This window comes from Ursus arctos, chromosome X (genome assembly GCF_023065955.2).
Source record: "Ursus arctos isolate Adak ecotype North America chromosome X, UrsArc2.0, whole genome shotgun sequence".
Classification (NCBI taxonomy): domain Eukaryota; kingdom Metazoa; phylum Chordata; class Mammalia; order Carnivora; family Ursidae; genus Ursus; species Ursus arctos.
In genome coordinates this window covers 30,128,260-30,155,084 of record NC_079873.1, presented here as the reverse complement: position 1 = coordinate 30,155,084, position 26,825 = coordinate 30,128,260, and the positions used below count along the sequence as shown (strand labels likewise).

The following is a 26,825-nucleotide window of genomic DNA, read 5'->3' as shown; positions in this document are numbered from 1 at the left end:
TTAAAATTACCCGAAAGCTTATAAAAATCCAGGAGTATTTAAGAAAAAAATAATTGGTCAGCCATCAGAAAGGATGAATACCTACCATTTACATCAACATGGATGGCACTGGAGGGTATTATGTTGAGTAAAATAAGTCAGTCAGAGAAAGACAATTATATGCTTTCACTCATATGTGGAATATAAGAAATAGTGCAGAGGATCATAGGGGAAAGGAGGAAAAACTGGATGAGAAGAAATCAGAGAGGGAGACAATGAGACTCTTGACTCAGGGAAACACACTGAGGGTTGTGGAAAGGGAGGTGCGTGGGGGGATGGGGTAACTGGATGCTGGGCATTAAGGATGGCACGTGATATGATGAGCACTGGGTGTTATATGCAACAACAAATGAATCATTAAACTCGAACACCAAAAACTACTGATGTACTATATATTGACTAATTAAGTAAGATCTAAAAAATAGCTGAATCTCTGAAAGAATAACTGGTTTTGTGTTTTTTATACCCTGTAATCCCATCCTCCTATTCCATTTTGAGCTCTGCTTTTTTCTTTTTTTAAAGATTTATTTATTTATTTATTTGACAGAGCACAAGCAGAGGGAGAAGGAGGCAGAGGGAGAGGGAGAAGAGACTCCCCGCTGAGCAAGGAGCCCAATGCGTGACTCAACCCCAGGACCCTCAGATCATGACCTGAGCTGAAGGCTGTGGCTTACCCAACTGAGCCACCCAGGCATCCCTGAGCTCTCCTTGAAAAACAACAGCCTTATAACTATGGCAGCTGTAAAAACTATTAGCCTAGCAGCCGGTGAGGGAAAAGATTCGGTTTGGAGCTCTCCAAAAATCCTATCCCCAGAGAATTGTCCCTATTTGTCCTGTCTAGAAGCTAGCTAAAAAGCTATGGGTATTTTTTTTTTAAGATTTTATTTATTTAGGGGCACCTGGGTGGCTCAGTTCGTTAAGCATCTGCCTTCGGCTCAGGTGATATCTCAGAGTCCTGGGACGGAGCCCCACCTCTGGCTCCCTGCTCAGCAGGGAGTCTGCTTCTCCCTCTCCCTCCGCCCCTCCCCCCTGCTCATGAGTGTGCCTGCTCTCTCTCTCCCTCTATCTCAAAATCTTTCTCAAAATCTTTTTTTTAAAAAGATTTTATTTATTTATGTGACACAGAGAGAGAGCGCACGAGCAGGAAGAGCAGTAGGCACAGGGAGAGGGAGAAGCAGGCTCTCTGCTGAGGAGGGAACCTGATGCAGGGCTTGATCCCAGGACCCCGAGATCAGGACCCGAGCCAAAGGCAGACTGACCTTAACCGACTGAGCCACCCAGGTGCCCCACGGTATTATTTTTAATTGATTGGGTTCCAGGGCTCATTTTTTGTGAACAATTCTCTCCCCCGAGTTTTGTACCCTCTTCCCCTCTCCCCCCATCAAAAAAATCAGCAGCAATTGCTAAACATTACAGCAACTTGAAGTAGCATTACCATTTAAGGCCAATAAGAGGCAAAACAAAACAAAAAAAGAAAAAAGGAAAAAGAAAGAAAAATAAAAACACAAAATATTCAGAGGATATTTGAAAAGCTCTGACATATTCCTGGGACTCTAGATCACCACACACGTGTATGACAGTGCATATGCCCATGAAAGACTTGAGAAAGCTCTAATTTCTGACATCTGGCTGAGAGACTCTGTACAAGGTGGAATTAAAGGCCAAAGAAAGCAATAAACTATGAGACAGAACAATGTAGATATGCCTCACCTAGTACACTTACACAAAAGCTCTTGGCAAAGGCTGGAGACTTATTGATTCAAAGAATTTAAGAGAAGCTCTGCCCAATCATTAACTGACCCCTAAATTAACTGAGCAGATCCTTGATTGACTGCACATAACAAAGAAAACAACATTTACAGACTCAGTCTAGAAAGTCAAAAAAGAAAAAGAACAAAAACAAATAGCAATGACAATAAATCTTGGAAGCTATTTGATTTCAGAGTTGCCAAATTATATCATTTAAAACGCCCAGTTTTCAACAAAAAATTATGGTACATGAAAAGAAAGAGAAAAGTATGGCCAATACACAGAAAAAATACAATAAATAGAAACTGTGCCTGAAGAAACTCAAATGCTGAATTTATTAGACAAAAATGATAAGTTGACTATTATAAATATGCTCAAAGGACTAATGGAAAATATGTCTAAAGAATTAAAGGAAGACACCAAAAGCAAAGGCAACAAAAGTAAAAATAAGCAATAAAGTGAGATTTCATCAAACTAAAAAGCTTCTGTACAGCAAAGGAAACCATCAACAAAATGAAAAGGCAACCAATGGGATGGAAAAAAAATATCACTCATTAATCATCATCACTCAACATCACTAATCATCAGGGAAATACAAATCAAAACCACAATGAAGTATCATGGCACACCTGTCAAAATGGCTATTATCAGAAAGACAAGAAATATCAAGTGTTCAGCAATAAAATAAGAACAAAACTTTGCCATTTTTGACAACATGGATGTACTTTGAGGGCATTACACTAAGTGAAGTAAGTCAGACACAGAAAGACAAATACCATATGAACTTACTTATATGTGGAATCTAAAAACGAAAAAAAAACCAAGCTCATCTATACACAGTATAGACTGGTGGTAGCCAGGACGAGGGGAGACAGATGAGCGAAATGGATGAAGGAGGTCAAAAGGTACAAATTTCCAGTTATAAAATAAATAAGTCATGAGGATATAACGTACAGCATAGTGACTATAGTTAATAATACTATACCACATATTTGAAAGTTGCTACAAGAGTAAATCTTAAGAGTTCTTATCACAAGAAAAAAATTTATAACTACGTATAGTGCTAGATATTAAATAGACTTATTATGGTGATCATTTTCCAATATATACAAATTATCATTACATTGTACACCTGAAACTAATGCTATATGTCAATTATATATCAATAAAAAAAGAATTAGAAAAGGTATGAAAACATCTCACAAAATAGAGACTAGAAATAAAGTATAAAAATTGTTAAAGAGAACAAATGAAGAGAAGGAAATATGGAAAATTCACAAATATGTAGAAATTAAACAATACACTCCTAAGGAACCAATGGGTCAATGAAATCTCAGGGGAAATCAGAGAATACCTTGAGATGAAGGAAAACTATAACACAACATACCAAAACTCATGGAGCACAGCAAAAGCTGTGATTAGAAATAAATTTAGGGGCACCTGGGTAGCTCAGTCCGTTAAGTGTCTGCCTCTGACTCAAGTCGTGATCCCAGGGTCCTGGGATCAAGTCCCACATCAGGTTCCCTGCTCAGCAGGAAGTCTGCTTCTCCCCCTGCCCCTGCCCCCACTTGTACTGGCACCTGCTCGCTTGCTCTATGTCAAAAACAAATTAAAAAACAATTTGTTAAAAGCTAAAAAAAGAAAGAAGTAAATTTAAAAGGCCTTTAATCAATAACCTAAACTTCCACCTTAGGAAATAGAAAAAAGAAGAACAAGGTAAAGCCCAGAGTGAAGAGAAGAAAACAAATAATAAAGACAATAGCAGTAATACATGAAATAGAGAACTGAAAGCAACAGAAACAATCAACAAATCTGAAACTGTCTTTGAAATAATCAATAGAAATGGAAAATCATTAGCTAGACTCACCAAGCAAAAAACAAAAAAGAGAAAGATTCAATTTGCTACAATTGAGAATGAAAGACAGAATATCACTATCAACAATAAAAAGTGAAGGAACAGGGTGCCTGGGTGGCTCAGTCAGATAAGTGTCTGCCTTTAGCTCAGGTCATGATCCCAGGGTCCTGGGATCGAGCACCATGTCCAGCTCCTTGTTCAGCTGAGAGCCCACGTCTCTCTCTTCCTCTGCCCACCACTCCCCCCTGCTTGTGTGCCTCTCAATCTGTCAAATAAACTAAAAATAAAATCTTCTTTTAAAGAAAATTAAAAATAGAACTACCCTGTGATCAAGCAATTGCACTACTGGATATTTACCCAAAGAATACAAAAACACTAATTCAAAAGGATATATACACTTCTGTGTTTATTGCAGCACTATTTATTATAGCCAAATTATGGAAGTAACCCAAGTGTCTATCAATACGTAAATGGATAAAGATGCCATACATGTAGACAATGGAATATTACTGAGACATTAAAAAGAATGAAATCTTACCATTCGCAACTACACAGATGGAGCTAGAGAGTATAATGCTCAGGAAAATAAGTCAGTCAGAGAAAGACAAATACCACATGATTTCACTCATATGTGGAATTTAAGAAACACAACAAATGAGCAAAGAACAAAAGAGAGAGAGACAAATGAAGATACAGACTCTTAACTAAAGAGAACAAACTGATGGTTGTGGGGGGCGGGTGCGTGAAACAGGTGATGGGGAGTAAGGAGTACACTTATCACGATGAGCACTAAGTAATGTATAGAAGTGTTAAATCACTGTATTGTACACCCGAAACTAATAGAACACTGAATGTTAACTATACTGGAATTAAATTAAAAACTTAATAAAGAAAAAAACTATTTAAATAAAATAAAATGCTTGTGAACAAAGTAGTTGATTTCCGTAAACGGAAAACCAAAATTGACATACACACACAAAACAAAGTATGAGGTAATATGATGAACAAGTGTATGCCAATAAATTAGATAACCTAGATGATATGGACAAATTCTTAGACAGTTGCAAACTTCTAAAATTGATTCTAGAAGAAATAAAAAATCTGAATAGCCCTGGGATAACAAGATATTAATTAGAAATCAAAAAACCTCTGATAATAAAAAGTCCAGAACCAGACGGCTTTGATGATGAATCTTATCAAACATTTTTTTATCAAACATTTAAAGAAGAATTAGCACCAGTTTTACTCCAACATCAAACCCAAAGACATTTAAGAAAAGAAAACTATGGGCCAATGTCCCTAATGAATATATATGCAAAATTCCTCAACCAAATACTATCAAACTGAATCCAGCAATATATACAAAGGATTTTCACTATGTACAACATGGAATTATCCCAGGTTTAACATCAGAATATCAGTCAATGTAATACACCATCTCAATAAAGGGCAAAAAAAACATTATAACTGTAATAGACACAGAGAAAGTACTTGAGAAAATACAACACATTTTCACAGTAAAAACACCTAAAACACTTGGAGTAGAAGAAAACTTCCCAAGTTGGTAAACGCAATCTATGAAACACCCACAAACAACATCATACTTAATGGTGAAAGACTAAGTGCTTTCCCCTTAGATTAGGAAGAAGAAAAATATCCTCTCTTGTCACTTTTATTTAATACCATAGTAGAGGTTCTAGCCAAGGCAATGATATAAGAAAAAAGAAATAAAATTCATCCAGATTGGAAAGGAAGGTAGAAAATGGTCTCTATTCACAGATAACATTAATCTTATATCCCAAAGAACCCACTGAAAATGATCACAACTAATAAATGATTTTAAGGTTACAGGATACAAGTTCGATATACAAAAATCAATTGCATTTCTATATACTAGCAGTAAACCATACAAAAATTAAAGAATACAATTTCATTTACATAGCATCAAAAAGAAGAGAATATTAGGAATACATTTTTAAAAGAATGGCAAGAGCTGTATACTGCAAACTACTAATCACCACTGAAAGGAATTTAAAAGGACATAAATAAATGGAAAGCTATCCAATTTTCATAAATTGCAAGATTTAGTATTATTAAGATCGCAATACTCTCAAATAGATTTATATATTCAACATAATTCCTATCAAAATCCCAGCTGCTGGGGTGTTTTGTTCTTGTTCTTGTTTTTATAGAAATTAGTAAGCTATTTCTAAAATTCATATGAATTTTCAAAGGTCTCAAATTGGTTAAAAATTTCCTTAAAAAGATCAAACCTGAAGGATTCACATTTCCCAATTTCAAAAATTACTACAACACTAATCAGTACACTGTGATATTGGCATAAGGATAAACCTAAATAAAATAGAATTGAGTCTATAAACTCTTACATTTACAGTCAAGTGGTTTTTCATTAAGTATACCAAGATTCCGAGATAACTGGACATGTAAAAGAATGAATCTGGACCTCTAAATAACACTATATGAAACTCAAAATGGACAATATATTTTAAATGTGTAAGCAAAGTTTCTTAGAGGAAAACACAGGAACAAATCTTAATGACCTTGGATATTGTATAACTACTAAGATATGATACCAAAAGCACAAGTGACAAAAGGGGGAAAAAAGATACACTGGACTTAATCAAACTTTAAAACTTTTGTACTTCAAAGGACAAAAAAGAAAATGAGAAAAGAACCCACAGATGGGGAAAAAATATTTGCAGTTCACATATCTGATAAAAGACTTGTACCTAGAATACATAAAGAACTTTTGCAATTCAACAACAAAAGGATAAATATCCCAATTAAAAATGAGTAAAGAATATTGTATTAGTTTCCTATTGTTACAATAACAAATTACAAACAACTTGTGGGCTACAACAGCTCAGTTCTTATCTTCTACTTCTGTAGGTCAAAAGTATGACTCCAATCTCAATGGACCAAAACCAAGATTTCAGCAGGACAACATTCATTTCTGGAGTGTAGTGGAGAATTTATTTCCTTATCTTTTCCTACATTCTAGAGGCCGTCACATTCCTTGGCTCATCACCCTCCCCTTCCATTGTCAAAGCCAGCAAAGGACATGCAAATATTTTTCACATCACATCACTCTGATACTGACACTTTTTCTGCCCCTTATTTTCACATTTAAGTACCCCTGTGATTATATTGGGCCCACAGAGATAATCCAGGCTAATCTTCTCATTCTAAGGTCAAATGATTATCAACATTACTTCCAATTAAACCCTAAATTCTCCATTACCATAACATCACATATTCACAAATTCCAGAGATTAGGATAAGGGCATTTTTAGGTGGCCATTATTCTGCCTATCAGACATGAATAAACATTTCTCTAAAGAAGATATACCAATGCACAATAAGTAAATGAAAAGACATTCATCATCAACAGTCACTGGGGAAATGTAAATGAAAACTGCAGTGAGAAGCCACTTTGCACCCACCGGGATAGATAAAATCAAAAAGAAGGACATTAACAAATATGGACAAAGGTGTGGAGGTATTAGAACATTAAAACACATATTCATTGCTGGTAAGAGTTATGAAATGGTGCAATCTCTTTGGAAAACAGTATGACAGTTTCCTCAAAAAGTTAAATAGAGTTATCATATGATTCAACAATTCCATTCTTCAGTGTATACTGAAGAGTACTGAAAACCCCTCCATAGGAACTTCTAGATTTTTTTCTATTTCTGTAAAGAATACCACTGAGATTTTGATAAGGATTGTAATAAACTTGTAGATCACGTTGGGTAGTATAGACATTTAAAAATATTAATTCTCCCAAACCATGAACACAGGATGGTTTTCTCTTCAACTGTTCCTTCTTTAATTCCCTTCATCGATGTTTCATAATTTTCAGTGTATAAGTCTTTCACCTCTTTGGTTAAGTTTATTCCTAAGTATTTTATTCTTTTTGTTTCTAATGTAAACACAAAAGATTCTGAAGAGCCAATGCAATTTTGAGCAAAAAGAACAAAGCTGGAGGCATCACACGTCCCGATTTTATACTATATTACAAAGTTATAGTTACCAAAACAGTAAGGTATTGGCATAAAAAAGACATATAAACATATGAACAGAATAGAGAGCCCACAAATAAATCTGTGCATTTACAATCAACTAGACTGCAACAAGAATGTCAAGAACATACAGTAGAAAAATGACAGTCTCTTTAATAAATGGTGCTGGAAAAACTGGATATCCACCTGCAGAAGAACAGTGGAATTTTACTCAGCCTTAAGAAAGAAGGAAATCCTGACATCTGTGACAACATGGATTAAATCAGAGAACATTATATTAAGTGAAATAAGCCAGACACAGAAAGACAAATACTGCATGATCTCACTTACATGTGGAATCCAAAACAGTTAAACAAAAAAAGGAGAGAAGGTGGTTGCCAGGGGTGGGAGGGATGGGGAAAGAGGAAGATGTTGGTCAAACGGCACAAAGTTTCAGTTCTGCAAAATGAGTACATTCTGGAGATGGTGACTATAGTTAACAATACTACATCATACACTTGAAAAAATTTGCTAAAACTGTAGATCTTAAGTGTCCTCACCACAAAAAGGACATCATAACAATGTTATAACAATATAATTATAGCAGCGTTATTCATAATAGCCAAAGATGGAAACAACTGAAATGCCCATCAACTGATGAATGGATAAACAAAAGGTAGGCTATCCACACAATGGAACACAATATGGCCATAAAAAGAAATGAGGTAGTGACACACACTTGAACACTGATGCAACTTGAAAATATAATGCTGAATCAAAGAAACCAAACACAAAGTCTTCATATTTTATGATTATATTTATATGCAATGTCAGGAACAGGGAAATTTATAGACATAGAAAACAGATTAGTGGCTGCCACAGGCTGAGGAATAAGACCAGGGAACCCTGACTGCTAATGGACATAGAGCTTCTTCCTAGGGTGATGAGAATGTTGTAGAATTAGTGCTAATGGTTGCACAACTCTGAACATACTAAATACCACTGAATTACACCCTTTAAATGTGTGAATTTTATCATATGTGAATTCTAGTTCAATAAGCTAGTATTAAAAAGAATAATCTTGGGACGCCTGGGTGGCTCAGTCGTTAAGTGTCTGCCTTGGCTCAGGGCGTGATCCTGACGTTCTGGGATCGAGTTCCGCATTGGGCTCCTCCGCTGGGAGCTTGCTTCTTCTTCTCCCACTCCCCCTGCTTATGTTCCCTCTCTCGCTGCCTGTCTCTCTGTCACATAAATAAATAAAATCTTAAAAAAAAAAATGACATTTGGAACTTAGCTATCAGACACGTTTTGAAAGAGGTGCAGGTCACTGGAGAAAATAAACTGAGTTGGTAGATTTAAGAGGATTGACCTAAAAGTCTAGGAAGTGGTTAAAAAGCAAACGTTTTGCATAATGTCGTTAACATCAGTTGTTATTCTATAAAGACTGATTAAATCTATCCAAATTTGGGGGGACGGAAGTGAGTCATTCTAATGAAGCAGGAAGAGTTATAAATATGAGCTGCATGCATTTAAACATGTGTACAATAGTTCCTGATTGCAACTGGGAGAAAGCTTCCATCAATAACTTTATGAGCCATATCACAATGCAGCGGAGAAAAGATGGTAACATAAGAACCTGAGGTGAAACTGAAAGCATTCATGCTTGCTACTGTTTAGAACAAGGCTCCAAACTTTTTCTGCAAATGGCCAGACAGTAAATATTTTAGGCTTTATGGGCCATGTAACTGTAAAAATTAACAAAGGGAAACCTCACTAAAATGGAATAGGGAGGTCAGAGGAGGAGCTCTCACACCCTGACACTAAACTTCAATTACTGGAAGAAACGTGGATTGGAAAGAATCATCAGTTACAGGTCTCAACCGGAAAAGATGTACATTGTATCTTCTATAAGAAATCGACTACCCCAGCAACTCAGCCAACAAAAAATCATCATCACTCTGACTCCCGCTTTTCTTCAATGGACTCTCGTTCAAAATAACCACTCCCAACTTCCTCCTCCTCCATAAAATAACGTTCCTCTCTTTGGTTGTTGGAGTACCCTATGGTTTTTGCCATAGCTTGTTTGTCCTGAATTACAGTGATCTGCTATTCCCAAGTAAACCTAGTTTGGCTGGTAAAATAACTATCTTATTTTTTTTTAAGATTTTATTTATTTATTTGAGAGAGAGAGAGAGAGAGCGCGCACGAGATGGGGGAGGGTCAGAGGGAGAAACTGAGTGGGGAGCCCAAGGTCGGGCTGAATCCTGAGAGCTCGGGATCATGACCTGCGCCAAAGGCAGACACTTAACCGACTCAGCCATTTAACTATCTTATTTTTAAAGTCACACAGGTGTCCATTTAACTATCTTATTTTTAAAGTCACACGGCTCTCTTACACCTACTTAACTTTGCCTTTGTAGCATGAAAGCAGCCACAGACAACAGACAATAAGAGCAGCTATGTTCCAACAGTGGTTCACTTTAAAAAAAACAGGCAGTAGGCCAGATTTGGCCTGTGGAGCAAAGTCAGCCAACCCTGGTTTAGAGGATAATGGCAAGAGTTATCTGAGCAGTAAGACAGAAGCTGGCCTGGACTCAACAGGCATTCCTCAGACTTCCACTTGTCTGCTCCACACCAGCAGTTCGAGCCCTAGGCCAGTTCAGTATCACCAGTTTCAAATTTGAAAATTCTGCTCAACCTTCAGGGTCTGGCTCATGTCACTATCATAGGAAGACCTTGCTACCTGGCTGGAACTAAAACAACGGTCGTCTGAGTTTCTATATCACATTCTTACAGACCTCTTTAAACACATTTTGCATTCTTCTTAAACCGTAACTGCGGGTATCACACTTCCTTAGTACATAAAAAAAAATTCTTACTGGGCGGAGCGTTGGAGAAAAGGTGGAGGCATCGCTGTCTGCACCAGCGGACCAGGCACTGGTTGCCCTAGGCCAAGGTAGGGGGCGACTCCGTCTGTGTCCCAGCCGGGCTGCCACCACTACCACGCGGCTGCTGCAGTCAGCACGCAGTCAGCCGGGCTCCAGGAGCGAGCGGAAGTGAGTCTGCAGCGGGCGCGGGCGCGGGCGCAGGCGCAGGCGCAGGCGCAGGCGCAGCCGTAAGGAGCTGAGCGGTGCCACCGCCTCCCAGCCCCACCCCGCTACGCCACGAGCACCGCGCACGTGGAACCCACCCTAGAGACTGCGCAAGGGAGTGGTGGGGCTGCGGTGGCGGCATATGTCCCTGCTCTCCCAGCTGTGGGCCTGTTCGAGTCACTCCAGGACCACCAGCACCTGTGCTAGGACCTGGTTTCCTCCCTACACTCAAGACACCTCCAAACCCACCCGATGTTGGCCTGATGACTACAAGGGTTCTGATGCGAGCCTACCCCCACACCCGCCACACCTCACTGTGCCCGCGACACATAATGCCTGTGACCAGTGGCTGAAGAGTTGAGGGGCAAGGGGCATGCACTTATGTAAAAGGCTGAGAAACTCACCCCTCAGCAAGTAGTTAAGACTATCGTGGCTAGTTTCCCCTATACCAGCTCACCTCACAGGAGGGCAAGGCCTGGACCCCTCAGAGGCCAAACTGCCAACCCCTTCCCTTCTGTCTTGGGTTAACTCAGTATGGGGCTACAGCCTCTGCCGGTGACGCACTGGACTTCCACTCGTCCCACGTGTGCATCCCAGCTTGGCCAACCTTCAGTCTGGGGGTGAGTCCCAAAGCATCCTGCCCTCCCGTCAGCATCTCTGAGACTGGGACAAGTGCCTGGCTCCTACCTCCTTTTCACAGTTTGCAGCTATCAGCAGCTACTGGCTCAGGGGCATACCCCCTCTGGTTGCTGGGTTCCACTGTCCTAGAAAAAGGCTTCGGGACCTGTTCCTGCACCCACCCAAGGCAGGGAGGGCTAAGGCTCCATGCTTAATATTTAAATTTAGGGGTCTGCCTGCTGGGGCCATGATAAATAAATATTCTTTGAGCCCCCCCCAAAAAAAATTCTTAGAAGCAATAACTATGTTTTGTCCTTCTTCACATTCCCTAGTGTCAAATGCTTTTCCTGGCACATGAAACGCACTTAACAAATAATTATGGATACTGTATAAGTGCCAACACTAAAGTATTCTTAACTAGGCCACAGAAGAGATACAATTTATAATACTGGTGGAACAAAATGAAGTTTTTAATCCTCTGCATGTCATTTTAGTGAATCTTAAAATATTTGAAGCATGTGAAAGCATTGAATAATTATCTTACCTGGATACATCCTTCATCAATCTTGCCCTTTTCAGGATCAATTTTAAAATGTGCAGTTTTTTGAAAACGGTACATCACAGGAAGCGAGTTGGATCGATTCTGCATAATACACAGAAGCTCTGAACGTTCACCCTTGAAACAAGGTGCAAAATTAAGGACCTTTCCTGGTTCAAACTGTAGTAAGACAGGAAGTCCTGTGCCTGTCAGTGCTAATTCCACTTTCTGAAATCGATCACCTGTAAAAGCAGTAATAGCTTTTTAACATAAAAAGTGTTAGGAATCCAGAATATATTTGCTCCATCCAAATACTGCCATCTGAAAGACCTCATGAGACATGGGTAGCTCATTCAATCTTTCATTCAGCAAAATTATTAAGTGCCTTCTCTATGCCAAGTACTCTTCTAGGCTGTGGGGATAAAGCAGTGAATAAAACAGACACCGTTCAAGCTCTCCTGGACTTTACATTCTAGGGAGGTGACACTGACAATAAAATAAGGAAATATATAGCATTTCAGACAGGGTAAGTGCCGTGGGCAAAAGTAATGTAGGGTGAAGGGGAGCACAATTTGTCACCCAAAAATATGCCTCTTTGGCATAAGGATTATTTTTTTTTAAAGATTTTATTTATTTGTCAGAGAGAGAGAGAGCGAGCACAAGCAGGGGGAGTGGCAGGCAGAGGGAGAAGCAGGCTCCACGCTAAGCAAAAAGCCTGAGTGGGACTCGATCCCAGGACCCTGGGATCATGACCTGAGTGGAAGGCAGACACTTCAGGGATTGAGACACCCAGGCACCCCTGGCATAAGGATTATTTTAAACTGACTATTGTTATGTAACAGCAGACACAGGAAAAGCTCTGAAAACTCCTGGGAAGAAACTCTCATCAGAGAAGGCAGACACTTAAATCTGTGTAACAACCATACTCTCCCTTACTGTGACCTGAAAACCTCCCATAACTGGCTGCCACACCCCAACATCTTTTCTCTTTAGCTGGAAATGGTATTTAAAGTGATGGCTTGGGCCATTTTGGGGGAGTTACTCAGCTTTCCTGGGTCTCTCCCACGTACAGAAGAGGCATATATGTTATTAAACTTTTGTTTGCTTTTTTTCCCTCTTAATCTTTTTTTTTTTTTTTTTTCTTTTTGGAGATTTTATTCAGGGACACCTGGGTGGCTCAGTCAGTTAAGCGTCTGCCTTCGGCTCAGGTCATGATCCCAGGATTCTGGGATGGAGCCCCACATCAGGCTCTCTGCTCAGCGGGGAGCCTGCTTCTCCCTTTCCCTCCGCTGCTCTGCCTACTTGTGCTCTCTCTATCTCTCTGTCTAATAAAAAGATAAAATCTTTAAAAATATTATTTAAAAATTTTTTAAAATAAAGATTTTATTCATTCATGAGAGAGAGAGAGCGCACAAAAACGAGAGGGGGGAGAGGAAGAAGTAGCCTCCCCACCAAGCAGGGAGCCCAACAGGGGGCTCAATCCCAGGACCTCAGGATCATGACCTGAGCCGAAGGCAGACACTTAACTGACTGAGCCACCCAGGAGCCCCGCCCTCTCCTAATCTGTCTTTTATTAAGGGAGGTCTCAACCAAGATCCTAGAGAGGTAGAGGGAAAATTATTTTTCCTCTCCTACAAGGGTAAGACAGAACACAATGTCTTGGGGATGCTCTTTTATATGGGCAAGTCCAAAAAGCCTCTCTTGATAGGGAGACATTTGAGCAAAAATATAAAGGAACTCAGGAAGAAAATCATGTGAAAATCCAGGAAAAGTGCATTCCGGACAGACAGAAGAGCAAGTACAAAGACTCTAAGGTAGGAATTTCCTTGGCACATTCCAAAAACCCTAAGGAACCAAATATGGCTAAGTAAGAGTGGTAGAAGGGTGAGAAATGGTCAGATTTAACATATAGTTTTAAGGGGAGACCTAACAAAATTTGCTGATGGACTGGATATAAAATAGGAACTTGAACACATGATAAATGGTGATGTTAAGGTCTTGAGCCTGAGCAACGGAAGGGATAGAACTGCCATTTCTTGAGATAGCAAAGACTATAGAAGGGACAGGTTATAGGGAAACCAGGAGGGTTTTTCTGGACATGGTAAGTTTGAGATACCGAATAGATATCCAAATGGAAACGTCTGCTAGGTCACTTAATGTATTTACAAGTTCAGAGTAAAGACGAAGGAGGAAGTCTTGGAGGTTTGAGGTGAGAAGGGAAGGTGTGTGATACTGGTTTCATATTGTGAGAAAATGAAGGAAAGGAGGAATGCAGCAGGAATATCAACCATCTTAAAGGACCCACTTGGGGTTAGTGATTATTGATTATAAAGTGAAACAGCACAGCATGGTTTTGTGCTTTGCCCCAGGACAATTTGCTTCCCAGGTGCAGACCAAGGGTAGGCTAAAAGTTGAATTTAATCAGATTAGAGGTTTGCCACTCAGTCACTATGGGATATGGGCCAAGAAACTTAAGTGGACATGGGAAAAGGTGATTAAAATAATGGAGGGGGAATATAAGCTGGGCAATAACATAAACGTGAAGTTTTGGAGACACTAGAGAGAAGGTAGGAACTATAAACTATAGGCTCTAATTGGGTGAATAAACAGTTTTACTCAGAGAGCTCTGTAACTAAAACCCAAAAGAAGATTGTGTATTTCTTCACTGAGGCTCTTACCAGCCGACCCTAGACTCTAAATTACCCTTAAGGCAAACCTACCATCTCCATCTGTAGCCATTCAAAACCAGATTAACTTACAAGACTCAAATAAATCTTCTGTCTATCATAGGCAGACAGAGCTCAAATCACAAATCATGACACGAATAGTAGCAGAACACTGAATTTCTCTCCTAGGAAAACGGTGTAAGCCTGCTTGACGATATCACTCATCCTGACACACAAATCTTCTCGACTTGCCATGGCTCATCTTCCTAGATCCAATCCCTCACCTGTCTCTATCTTTATTTTCGCTATGATCGGTCTGGCTAAGCTGAACTCCAAGTCTTTTTCCATTTTCCTCACTACAGCCCATCTAATACTACCTGAGAATATTAAAAAGTGCAGTGTGTCTTGACACATGGCCTGCAAGGCATATGCACTTACCAGTACCCCATAACAGGATACTGTACCCTATTTACTAGAGCTCCAATTCTAGGCCTGGTCCTTTGGCTGTTATTGAATGTAGACTCTACGAGCTGAAGGTCCGGTAGAGATGGAATGGGTCATTTGTCCCCATGTTAATCTCTAAGAGAAAACATAGGCTTAAATGCAAAAAGAAGCCAAGTTGGTTTTATTTTCTTTCTTCATTCCTTAACTCTAGATCATCATGTTTATCTAATGGCATTTAAAAATAATGAAATCATCTAAATTCTAACTTGGAAAATTATTATGTAAATGATTGAGGTTGACTTCTTTCTTAACATGCCACAAAAGACATTCTAAGGTCTCTTGAATGTTTGCATTTTTGTTCTATTCAATAATTACACACTTTTATTAAATTGTCTCTACAAATATGATATCCAAACTTTTAAATAAACTGCTATACATTTGATGCTTATGTTCATTTTGCACTTACTTTTGATGGTTTTACTGTTATCATCCCTCAAAAATCCATCTTTACTTCCCACAGACTCAAATCTCAAAAAGAGAGCATAGTCCTGCCTGTGTGAAGGATCATTATTCTTTTTACCATCAATCATTAGCCTGTAAAAAATTACAATTAATTATTTTGAAAGTAAAGATGATACACTCTATTGCCTCTCAATAGGAACCAACCCAATCCTTAAATCTATGCAAACAGATGAAAGTTCAGGAATAAAAATATAATTTTGATCCATTTTCCAAAATTACTGCCCAGATACAAGAGACTTGCCAAAAGGCCACAAAACGTAAAGATTCAGAAAATGGGTTCATGACAACATCAGTAAGAAAAAGTAATTCAAAAATACTAAATTGTCAAGGTCAAGCTCCAATGTCATTTTCTATGTAAAGGACTTTCTTTCCAGACCAAGTTCATTGCTAGTTAAGGGCTCTGTTCAATTCTCTACAATAGTCCTTCTTACCTCTGGGTGTAACTGCAAAGCTCTGTTCTGTATCTGTCTCCTCCTGCGGACTAAGCACACATTGCTAGCCACATTCTCCATATTCTTAGAGGAGAACAAGCAATTTGGAGAACAAGATTTGCTAACAGCCAAATCTTGTCAAAGGAGAAAAGGAAAAAAGGAAAGACGGGAAAAGGGAAGAAGGACCAAAGTCAGAGACAGGTTACCTCTAGACCTGTGCACTGACTGTCTTTACTTCCTTCCTTAGAGGTCAGGTTTTTAGCAGTGGATACTCAAATATACACAAAAAAAGGCTGACGAGAAATATTACACAGGAATGCAAGTAGCATATGAAAAACATATTTAACCAAGACTTCCAATAATACTCCTACCTATGAGTTTATGCTAGACTCTCAAATCAAGCTAACGTGCTTCCATGAAAAAGAATATTTAGAATTTCTAAGATTTGTGTGTTAAACAGAATCTCGTCCACTGGCCAAAGAAATTTCCTGCAGGAAAATATGATTCACGAGGCAATTACAGATTGTACAAATAGAACAATTACTTGATTTATTACCCTCTTTAAATTAAAATACAATTCAGTTCCCACCAATCAGTATCATCATCAAGCGACCCTGTTGCCACAGAGAGAAGTACATTGAACACTGCCTCCTCACAAAGGTAAACATACAGTTGGATCGATTATTATGGCACATGGCCACCTCACAAGTATAGCGGAAATTGCCACTATGTATTTTAAACAGCATTTACAAATAGATTTTCAAACTAAATAACTAAACCAAGTATCGAGAATTACGAAAAATATATACTGGCAAAAGTCCTAAAAGTCTGTACGAATTTCAGCAAGCAAGCGTGCTGGACCCCAGCAGCTGCTATAGGCTTACTCTTCATGCTCCTTAGCAAGCATCAGGCTGTGGCAAAAGCCCTGTGTCCTCTTTGGAGGCACCCACACATCCTGCATGCCACCGGCTATCACCTCTTTCTGCAGGGACAACAAGGTCCTGTTGCACAGATTCGTCTGGGACCACAATGCAAAACCACACAAAACTTCTTCTACAAGGTCTGAAGAGATTCATAATCGAACGTGAAATATTTAGAACAAAATTTTTAAATATTCAAAATAATATAAACCATGTTAGAAATATTTAGAGCCGTAATAAGAAAAATCTGGTTGGTGCCTTCTGACAAGTTTTACTGTTAAAGTCAATTTGATAAATGTATGATTGATATACTTTCAATTAATAAAAAACACCATAATTGAATTTTTGCTTACTTTGGGCTGAAACAAAATGCAATTACAATCTTTTGATAGGGTAGTAACCTCCCTTCATTAGGAACACAGGAGATGAAAGTGGTAACATCCATGTTCTTTATTTTGCTTAAGTAGGTGAGATTATTTAAAGCAATATCTGTTCTTTGTCGAATATTTGTGCCCTATAATATAAAATCAGAAATAAAAAGATTAAGGCAGAATGCAAATAAAATAAAATGTTTTAAGAGGAGATCATATCATAATTGTTGAAATTTTAGTCTAGAACACTGAAAATATGAATGTCTTTAAAGAAACATACATAAATTTGACCAAGGCACATCATAAAATTAAAGGAACCGTTGAAAAATTGATGAGAGCAGAAATCCCCACAACTAGCTACTAATCTATAAGAAGTACTTGTCTGGTTTACTTCAGATATATATCACTATCAGTGTTAGTTTAATTTACAGAATTTTTTGAGGTTATCCTTGAAGACACATGAAAGGGAATCGTATCTATCTGCATGTTAAAACATACTTAGAATAATTTAACAGCTTTTTTGGTTATTAGTAAATTCAAAACAATCTGTTTCAAAACATAATACCCAATTTTCCCCTGTTGCACTATTTACTTACCAGTTCTTCTCCAACTGAATCATTTTGCATTATGGCCACCCAATTTATGGGTTCTGGGCTATTATTGTACAGAAGTGCATGTTCAATTTTTGAAGTTCCGAAGAAAACTGAACCAAAGTGTATGCATTCCAACTTTTTGTCATCACTCATGTTTAACAATTCAATAATCTGCTCAACCACATGAGCTTTGACACTCAAGAGTATATCTGGATGACCTTCCAAACTCACTCTACAAGATAATGAATTATACATATATATTTTAATTAGAATTCTATATATTTAATTTTTCTCCTAAATATTTGAATAAACAGGAATTTTATAAAATCACATTATAATTAAAATTCAAAGGCCTAAGAGCAGTTCCTTTCTCATAAATGCCAGAGAATGTCCTGTCCTTCTGACTATCTGAATCTGCAGAGTAGAATGGCATATATACAACCTAATTCATTGTCCCCAAGAAAAACAAAGTTGGAAAACAATCACACGGATCGACTCCAAAAAGAACATATTGCTAGGTCCGTATCACCAATTATTTCATAAACACTAGAATTAAATGGTATGATTTAGATGGTCATCTGTAGTTCTAGAATTCTGAGATTCTTTTCTAACTCATTCCACTCCCCCAAGTCCAATAGCCAACTCCATCCCCATCCTAATAACCCAATTCCCTATGAAGTATCTCAGCACAATCCCACTTGGTTGATGAAATGAAGATCCCCCCATAAAGCTTCACTTCCTAGACTACTTTCAATTCCCTTTTGAAACTGCTCACATAGGCACATTTATCCCTCTGTGACATCAATGCAATCCGTTTGACTCTCACCCCATCAAATACCACAAATAACTGACCACTCCACAACCATCACCTAAGTCCTTATCTTCATCTCTGTCACAGTGGGCATAACTGATACCATCTACATACATCTCTCCTCCCTTAGCTTCCTTGACACCAAACTTTGCTGGTTTCCTTCTGACTTATTCAGACTTTACCTTCTCATTCTTCTGTAGCTTGGATATTCTATAAACTCCATGAATAATGGTGTCTCGCTCCTACTCTTTTATACTCTGCCCTCCTTGTCAAAGTTATTTTCAACACTTCATGCTTCATCTACAACTTATCCACTGACAACCCTCAAGCCAATATACCTAGACCAAATTTTTTTCTGGGACTCAAGATAAGGAAACCTAATAGGCTCCACAGGATTCTGCAAAGCAAATCAATTCCAACAGTTTAAAACTGAACTCAAGATCCTCTCCCACAGATCTGTCCTTCCTCTTACCTTCCCTTTCTATAACCAGTCACTACATCTAGTTACATCTGCTTCCATAACATTTCTCCAAACGGCACACTTCTCTTCGTACTCCCCATTTGTACCTTATCTGAAGCCTTCAAAATTTTCTTTTCTGTTTTACTCCCATAGTTTCCAGTCAGGATACCCCTCCATGTATGTACTCCCTGATTTTGTTGTGCCCACTGTTACCAGCACGACCTTCCTAAATTGCAAACTAATCAAGACACTCCTATCTTAAAACCTTCCTGAGATTCCACAGCCTTCACAATAAAATCTAAGCTTCTATCAGGGCTCAAACTGTTTCTCAAACACTTTTTTGGCTGCGACCTTCAGTAAGAAATGTATTTACATTGGAAGCACACACACATGCAAACATATGCACACACATGCATACACAAATACACAAGCACGCATGTGCACACATACACATGCACGAATCAAGTTTTGCAAAACATTCACCCTTACTATGTGAGATGCATTCTGATATTATCTATCTCATTGTTTTGATGCTGGGGGTGAGCTATTATAGTGAATGCACATTCCACTAATGGACTGAGGCATAGAGCATTAAAAAAAAGCTGTCCTATGAGGTCCTTTACTGAACCCTGCACCATTCTGAGTTTCTGGTCTCATCTCACATGACTCCGCAACTCCATCTCTTTGCCTCTAGGTTGCCTCAGCTATCTCAGTGTGTAATACTGTCTATTTACCTCCAGGATTTCAAGTCTTCTAATTGCTCTGCCTGAAATAACCCACCCCCATCACCAACACCCACTCCCCTATGCACAAACACACACACACACACACACACACACACACACACACACAGCTCAAATCACACCACTGCTCTTTGCTTGGCTACTTCCTACTCACCAATAAGTGTTTGGGTACACTATCACCTCCTTAATGGAGCCCTTTCCTGATCCACCCCCTCAGCCCCACAAAATCCAAACTAAAAGCTCCAGTTATGTGTACCCATAGGCCATTTTCTGGTTCTTACCATTTTTGTCTCTAGTGCTTGGCAAATAGTAGAGACTCAGCAAATGAATGCTGACTGAAAGAACAAAGAAGCTAATATACATTCAAGACAATAGGCATATCTGAAGAGTAAAACAGGAAAGTATGAAGTACTACATTAGAATTAAGAACTCAAGTATCCACTTACTTTGCCACTTCATTTACAATTCTGGGCTGGTCAGCACAGAAATCCACTTTAACAATCACTAATGACTTGGGCTCCACAATACCATTACTTGGAAAAATGACAATGGGTAATTGGCCCTGGTATTCTGCTTTAAATGTACCTAAGGAGAACAAGAGCAGATGGTTTACATCTGGATCCTTAAAAGTGTTATAGTCACACTCTTAATAGGGGATAGACACACATTACGGAGTATATAGTCTATTGTGAACCAAGAATCACAGCTTTGATCATAAGTTTAGTCTCTGGGGTCACCCAACTAACGTGAACTGATTGTTAGGACTCAAGCCTCACTGATAGTTAAAATATGCTTGCAACTTCCAGTGTTCAGACACGTATGCTAACAGCTTTGTATACGTTAGTCTACGTAATCCTCAGATGGATTCTATGATATGGGTTCAATCATTACCTCCATTTTATACGTAAGAAAAGAAGCTTAGAATGGTTGAGTGATTTGTCCAAAGACACACAACTGTTGTGGTAGATTACACAGTTGACCCAAAGCCTTCACTCTTCTCTGCATCTTACCACGACGCTACCAGGGATGAAGTATGTTTTCTTATCCCTTGACTTGGGGCCTAACCATGTGATTTGCTTTGGCCAATTGCGTGTGGGTAGAAGTGACAACATGCCAGCTCCAATCCCAGATGTTCTCTTGCACTTCTACCATGTTAAGTGCTTCAGTAGCTGCTGTCCTTTTGGCCTGTGCTTTAGAATGAGCACATGTGGAACAGAGCCTCCTGCTCACTCACAGACCTGCAGTGAATAACAGAAAATCCCCAACTGCCTAAGCTTGAAGCAGAGCTACCCAGCTGAGCCCAGCTTAGATCAGTCAAGTTCCAGCCAATCTGCCTACAAAGGAACAATTAAAAAATAATTGCCTTTTTAAGATACAGGATTGTGGGGTGGTTTGTTACGTAGCAATAGTTGACCACTACAGTTAGAAACTAATAGGGCTGGGATTTTCACTTGCATGTTTCTGACCAAAGGGCTCACACTCATAGCCACTGCCACTTCTCTCTCTCTCTCTCTCTCTTTTTTAATATTTATTTATTTATTTAAGTAATCTCTACATCCAATGGTGGGCTGGAACTCACAACCCCGAGATTAAGAGTCACCTGCTCTACCAACTGAGCCAGCCAGGAGCCCCATCACTTCCTGATCAATGAATTAATGCGGTTTACACAGGGAAAGGGCAAAAGGAATGGGTTTCTAGAATCAAACAGCACAGGAGAAGAAGGCTAGAAAAATGTCTTATTCTGAAAGCAGAAATGGTTCATAGTTGATTCATGTTTAGTGCCTGTATTAGAGCATGCAATCCTTGAGATGCCACACTATGTCTTCCTCATCTCTGTGGTCCCAGCACCTACACAGTGCCTAGCACCAAGTGGTGCTCAAAATACATCCAACAAATGGAAATAGCCAGTCATGAGTTTCCCTAATCTCATTATGCAATATAAACACAAACGAGCATGCTGCCAACATAAACAACTTTGCAAATTCCAGTTCACCAATTTTAAATCACATACGATGAAATTTTCCAAAATTACTCATTTCACTAAGGAAAATAAAATAATAGCATAATAAAAGTATTGAAAGTATAAAAAGGCAGTAAGACTTGTTTAAGTACAGAGATGATCTGATGGAAAAGTCAAACAAACTCACAGTAACAAAATTTGTTCATCCAATCATTTTAGAGAAGTGCAATATACATGATATTTCAGGTTTTTTTGTCATAAAACAAAAATCTGTAAAGTTATATCCATTTCAAATAAATAAGTATTACTGACTCAGTTCTCCAGAAAAGGAAATTATGTGATTCTAGTTAAGGCTGAGTGAGATAGTTCCTCTACTGTAATAATTTTAATATAATTTGACAAAAGAATTTAAGCAAATATTTCAAAAGTTTATTTAGGAACAACCCCAAAACCAAAAGAACACCGTTCAATCTTCTAAATATATTAAAACTCTGGCTACACAAACATTACTGTGTCTTATATAACTTTATTGCCACTAGTAATAATGAAATATTTGACTTTTATTTTTAAATTACTAACAATAGAAGCAAGGACATCATCCTAAGGGAAGGGTGTCATTGAAGGAAGGATGTTACAGAAGGCATTTTGTCATCAAATTTTCATTTCTTTTTAGATATGACACTGGCTGATGTTTGGAGAATGAACTAGAAGGAGATAAGGGACTTCAGAGAAATAATTTCAGTTGGTATAATTACTAAGCAAAAGAAGATGACGGCCTGTTGTAGAGAAGCAGCAATGGGCCAGAGAAAAGAGGATTACTGACATAATTAGGAAGTTGAATAAATAGGATTTAATAATTGACTAAGGGAGTAAGGAGGTGAAAAAAAGGAAGAGATCAAGGATTTTGCCAAGTTTCTGATTTGCCCAAATACATGGTGGTGAAAAAGAGAAAAGGAGAAGTTTTGGGGAAAAGGTGAGGAGCTTAGTTTTAGACACGTGAAGTTTGAGAAAGCTGAAGGAAATGCAAAGGGTGGTACAAACCTCAGGGAAGTGACAGGGATGAAAGTGATTGCCCAGGGTGAGTGTGTTGACTGAGGAAACGTGGGTCCGTGGCAAATTCTAACAAATGCTCACATTTAGGGAACCGCAAAAAAGGGGACAGCAATCCACAGAAGAGAATTGAAGAGAAGTGAGGCAGTAGAAAAGAATAATTCTAACATCAATAGTGAATATTTATTGAACACTTACTATATATCAGAGTGTGCTAAGCATTTTATTAACCATCATCACAATTAGAGGAGGCAGGCACTATGTTTATTTCTACAATAGATGCTCCCGACGTGTACATTCCTTGCCAGGGGCCTCCCAGTCAGTTAATGTTACAAGGATTTGGGTCCTGGAAGACCTCACTCCAGAACCTGAGCCACATTTTATATAAGCCACTGAGGAGTCATAGAAGCCAAACTTTTGGCTTTTTTTTTTTTTTCAAGACAACACCAGTGGCCACCTGTGTCAAATGTTGCTAATTAAGTCACGTAAAATAAACACTTAGTTTTGTCCACTAACGAGATTTAGGAGAGCACAGGGCACGTGAGGCTACCCACAGCTGTGGCTGGGATGACCGGTCCTTTGCAAAAACCTGTATGTTTTTTTTTTTTTAAGAATTTTTTTTTTAAGATTTTTTTTTAATTTATTTATTCGACAGGATAGAGACAGCCAGCTAGAGAGGGAACACAAGCAGGGGGAGTGGGAGAGGAAGAAGCAGGCTCATAGCGGAGGAGCCTGATGTGGGGCTCGATCCCATAACACCGGGATCACGCCCTGAGCCGAAGGCAGATGCTTAACCGCTGTGCCACCCAGGCGCCCCAAAACCTGTATGTTTTTGGAATCGGAGTTGTTCTACCTTCCCTGGAGAAGTAGCTCAGGCATTGGGTGATGAGTATATACATTGTTATCTTGCCTTTATTCTTCCAAAATTCTTTTAGAATTTATGAGGTAGATTTTTGTGTCAAAGTATTTGTAATATCTTATTTTATTTTTTCCTTCCCTTCCCCTACGTTCATCTGTTTTGTTCCTTAAACTCCACGCAAACCATAAGGGACGCTGAACTCTAGGAAACAAACTGAGGGTTGCTGGAGAGGAGGCGGGTGCAGGGATGGGGAAACTGGATAATGGGCATTAAGGAGGGCACTTGATGTAATGAGCACTGGGTGTTGAATTTGTAATATCAAGCCAGGGCAAACAGTCTGTAGTTTTATAGCATGCTATAGAAAATCAAGAGTCACATATCTAAGGTCATTGTTATTTCCTATGTATGTTTTTCTGGGGTGTTTTGTTTTGTTTTGTTTTGTTTTGTTTTGTTTTGTTTTAAGTTTCCTTGAGCCTAAGCATACCAAGGAGATAGTCCAGTCTTCATATGTCTCCAAACGACTGTTCTGGAGACTCTTCAGAATGCCCACATGGGATTAAACAGGTTACTTCTAAGTTCAATCCCCTTTCTTTGAAAGCTTAATGGTTCTTTTTTTTATTTTTTATGTACTAAAATGACAAATCATTTTCTTCTTTAGTAATATCCTGGTCAAATTATTTTTAGAAATATTCTGTTATTCAAGTACAGTTGACATACAATTAATGATTCTTTTCTGAAACTCTGAGAGATCACTGAACCAAATCGATTACACAAAGGTTTATTGAATGTCTGCTGTTATGCCAGCATTGTATTATGCAAGAAACGTATACTGAGAGTCCATGACAGCAGTTTCCAAGAAAACAAAATATATGCATTGAGAATAAGTAATGGGTGCTTCTCTGAGTAGTTAAGGAGGAGCCCAAGGACCAGTCCTGGACTTGGTCCAATTTAGCAAACTTCCTGGTTCTTAGATGATGCTAGGCTTTTCTAGACTGTGAAGTAGAGAGATGATGCTGATGATCAGGGAAAGGGGGAGAGTGGGCATTAAGAGCAAGACAAAGGTCATACATTTTGGGCAAAATAACCCAAATAAACCTAAAGGCTGATGAGTTCTAAGGTAGCTGTTCAAACACAGAAATGGTGTGTGAAGATCACACTAGGGACTTTAAAGACTGTTCTATATCATAACACTATAGTAGAAAAAGTCTTCTCAGATATTCAAGGTTACTGAGGGGAAGAGGGAAATGACTGCAGTTCCAGGCATGCTAAAATACTAACGCTTTTTCAATGATGTTCTTTAAAGGATAAAAACTGAGAAACAATAAAATCCTAAAACAGAACACGGAGTTCACCAGCTCACAAAGGACTAATAGTAAAGACTTATCTTGAAGACTGAGCCATGTCTTCAAAATGAAAAGACAAGCACTACTTTGCACAGTAAGGAGTAAACTCAGGAAACACAGAGGGTGAGAAAACAAAATGTATTCAACAATATTTGGCTAAATCCGTGGATAATTACTTCATAATGGGCCATTAAAATAAAAAATCATGAAGTTGTTACACAGATCAACTAATAACCCCAATGGCACCACCAGAGAGAGAAAACAAAGCTGCACATATCAAGAATCTGCTGAGTGTGGCTTTTTAATGTCCTCTTAAGTATGCATATAAATTTACAAACACTTGATCTTTGACTCTAAAACTATAAAATATTTGTCACGTAAAATCCTTTTTAAAAATTTTATTAAAATCATCTTTGGTTGCTGAATCTATTTTCTGCATAAGTGTTTTTCCTCATGAAAATACATTGCTATTCTCATGAATATTTATATACTGTGCTTGTAGGTAATAAGGACTTTATGACACCTTACAGGCACTTGCTACTGTGAATATAAAACATAGTATCAATTTTGCTAATGGCGGAAAAAATAATATCATTCAAGTCCAAGAATGAGAAACAGAGTCAACACTAAGAAAATGTGTTTCATTGGTAACAATTTGTTTCAGTTTGTAAGGTAATACTAATTAACATTTCATGGTCCTCAATTATAATTTACAAATTGTAGTATTCACTACAAATACACGCACATGCAAAATATTAATATAATACTAAAAGCCAAAGTAGATTACTTTTCCTAAAATGAATGGGTCTAGATCTGAAACTTCATTTTATTTACTTTATTTTATTATGTAAAATAATTCTAAATATCTGTTTAAAATTAAAACCACATACACTTGTTACTTATAGGGAGCTTTTATATGTAATGAAACTGTACAGTTTGATGATATTTTACAATAAAGAGAGGATATGATCAAAACTTTGAAGGATTTGGAATGCATAACAGTTAAGAGAGATTTTTGGAAAATAAATAATAAAAATAAGATTCTCTCAATTACATACCACTGTTCTAAAAAATAAAGAGTCTAAAGGACCATATAGCCCATAATCACTAGCCATGAGAGACCCTATCCTTAACATTGGCATCAGATCACAAACGAGTCTAATATTCTACAATCCCACAGGCACCAGAAATCTAATCATTTAAAAACCAAAGCATGGAAAGTTGAAATGAGCAACATTTGGTGAGGAACAATTATCAGTTTTATTTGTTTAACCCCAGGAAGAAATCAGTACAGTGACAAACTGCCTTTGTCTTAATAATCCCCACTGCTCAATCAAGCAGCCCTAGAGAATATCCTCACTTAGTGTCAAACAGGCTTGGAATTAAGACCAGTTTTCTGTATCTCAGAAGCAGTCTCAGAAAAAAATGCCCTCCCGACACGGAGCTGGTCCTCATATCGGCTCCACAGAAATGGAAGCCTTGCCAGCCCAGATAATGGCCAATCAGGACAATGAAGGGATAAGTGAATTTAATACCTACTATATACCATCAATGAAGAGTGTGCATGAACACACACACACACACAGACACACACACCTTTATGGAAACTCTTAGGTCACAGTAAAAAATCCATAGAAATACTCCGGTCTGGAGAAAAGCATTTACTCTTTCAACAAAAAGTGAGTAAGAGCTTTCTAGAGACCATCATGTAAATTCAAAGTTGAATACGATAGAGAAAA

General features: G+C 38.3%; 1 protein-coding gene across 1 annotated transcript in view; it reads right to left on the bottom strand.

Annotated features, from left to right (window-relative positions):
* Positions 1–26,825, bottom strand: part of CFAP47 (cilia and flagella associated protein 47) — a 478,944-nt gene that overhangs the window by 440,405 nt on the left and 11,714 nt on the right. Inside the window, exons 4-8 of the mRNA XM_048213784.2 lie at positions 20,321–20,459; positions 17,864–18,092; positions 17,250–17,410; positions 15,490–15,617; positions 11,920–12,155 (exon numbers count right to left, since the gene is read on the bottom strand). Coding sequence (XP_048069741.1) covers positions 11,920–12,155; positions 15,490–15,617; positions 17,250–17,410; positions 17,864–18,092; positions 20,321–20,459 — 893 coding nt within the window. The remainder of the gene's footprint in view (positions 1–11,919; positions 12,156–15,489; positions 15,618–17,249; positions 17,411–17,863; positions 18,093–20,320; positions 20,460–26,825) is intronic.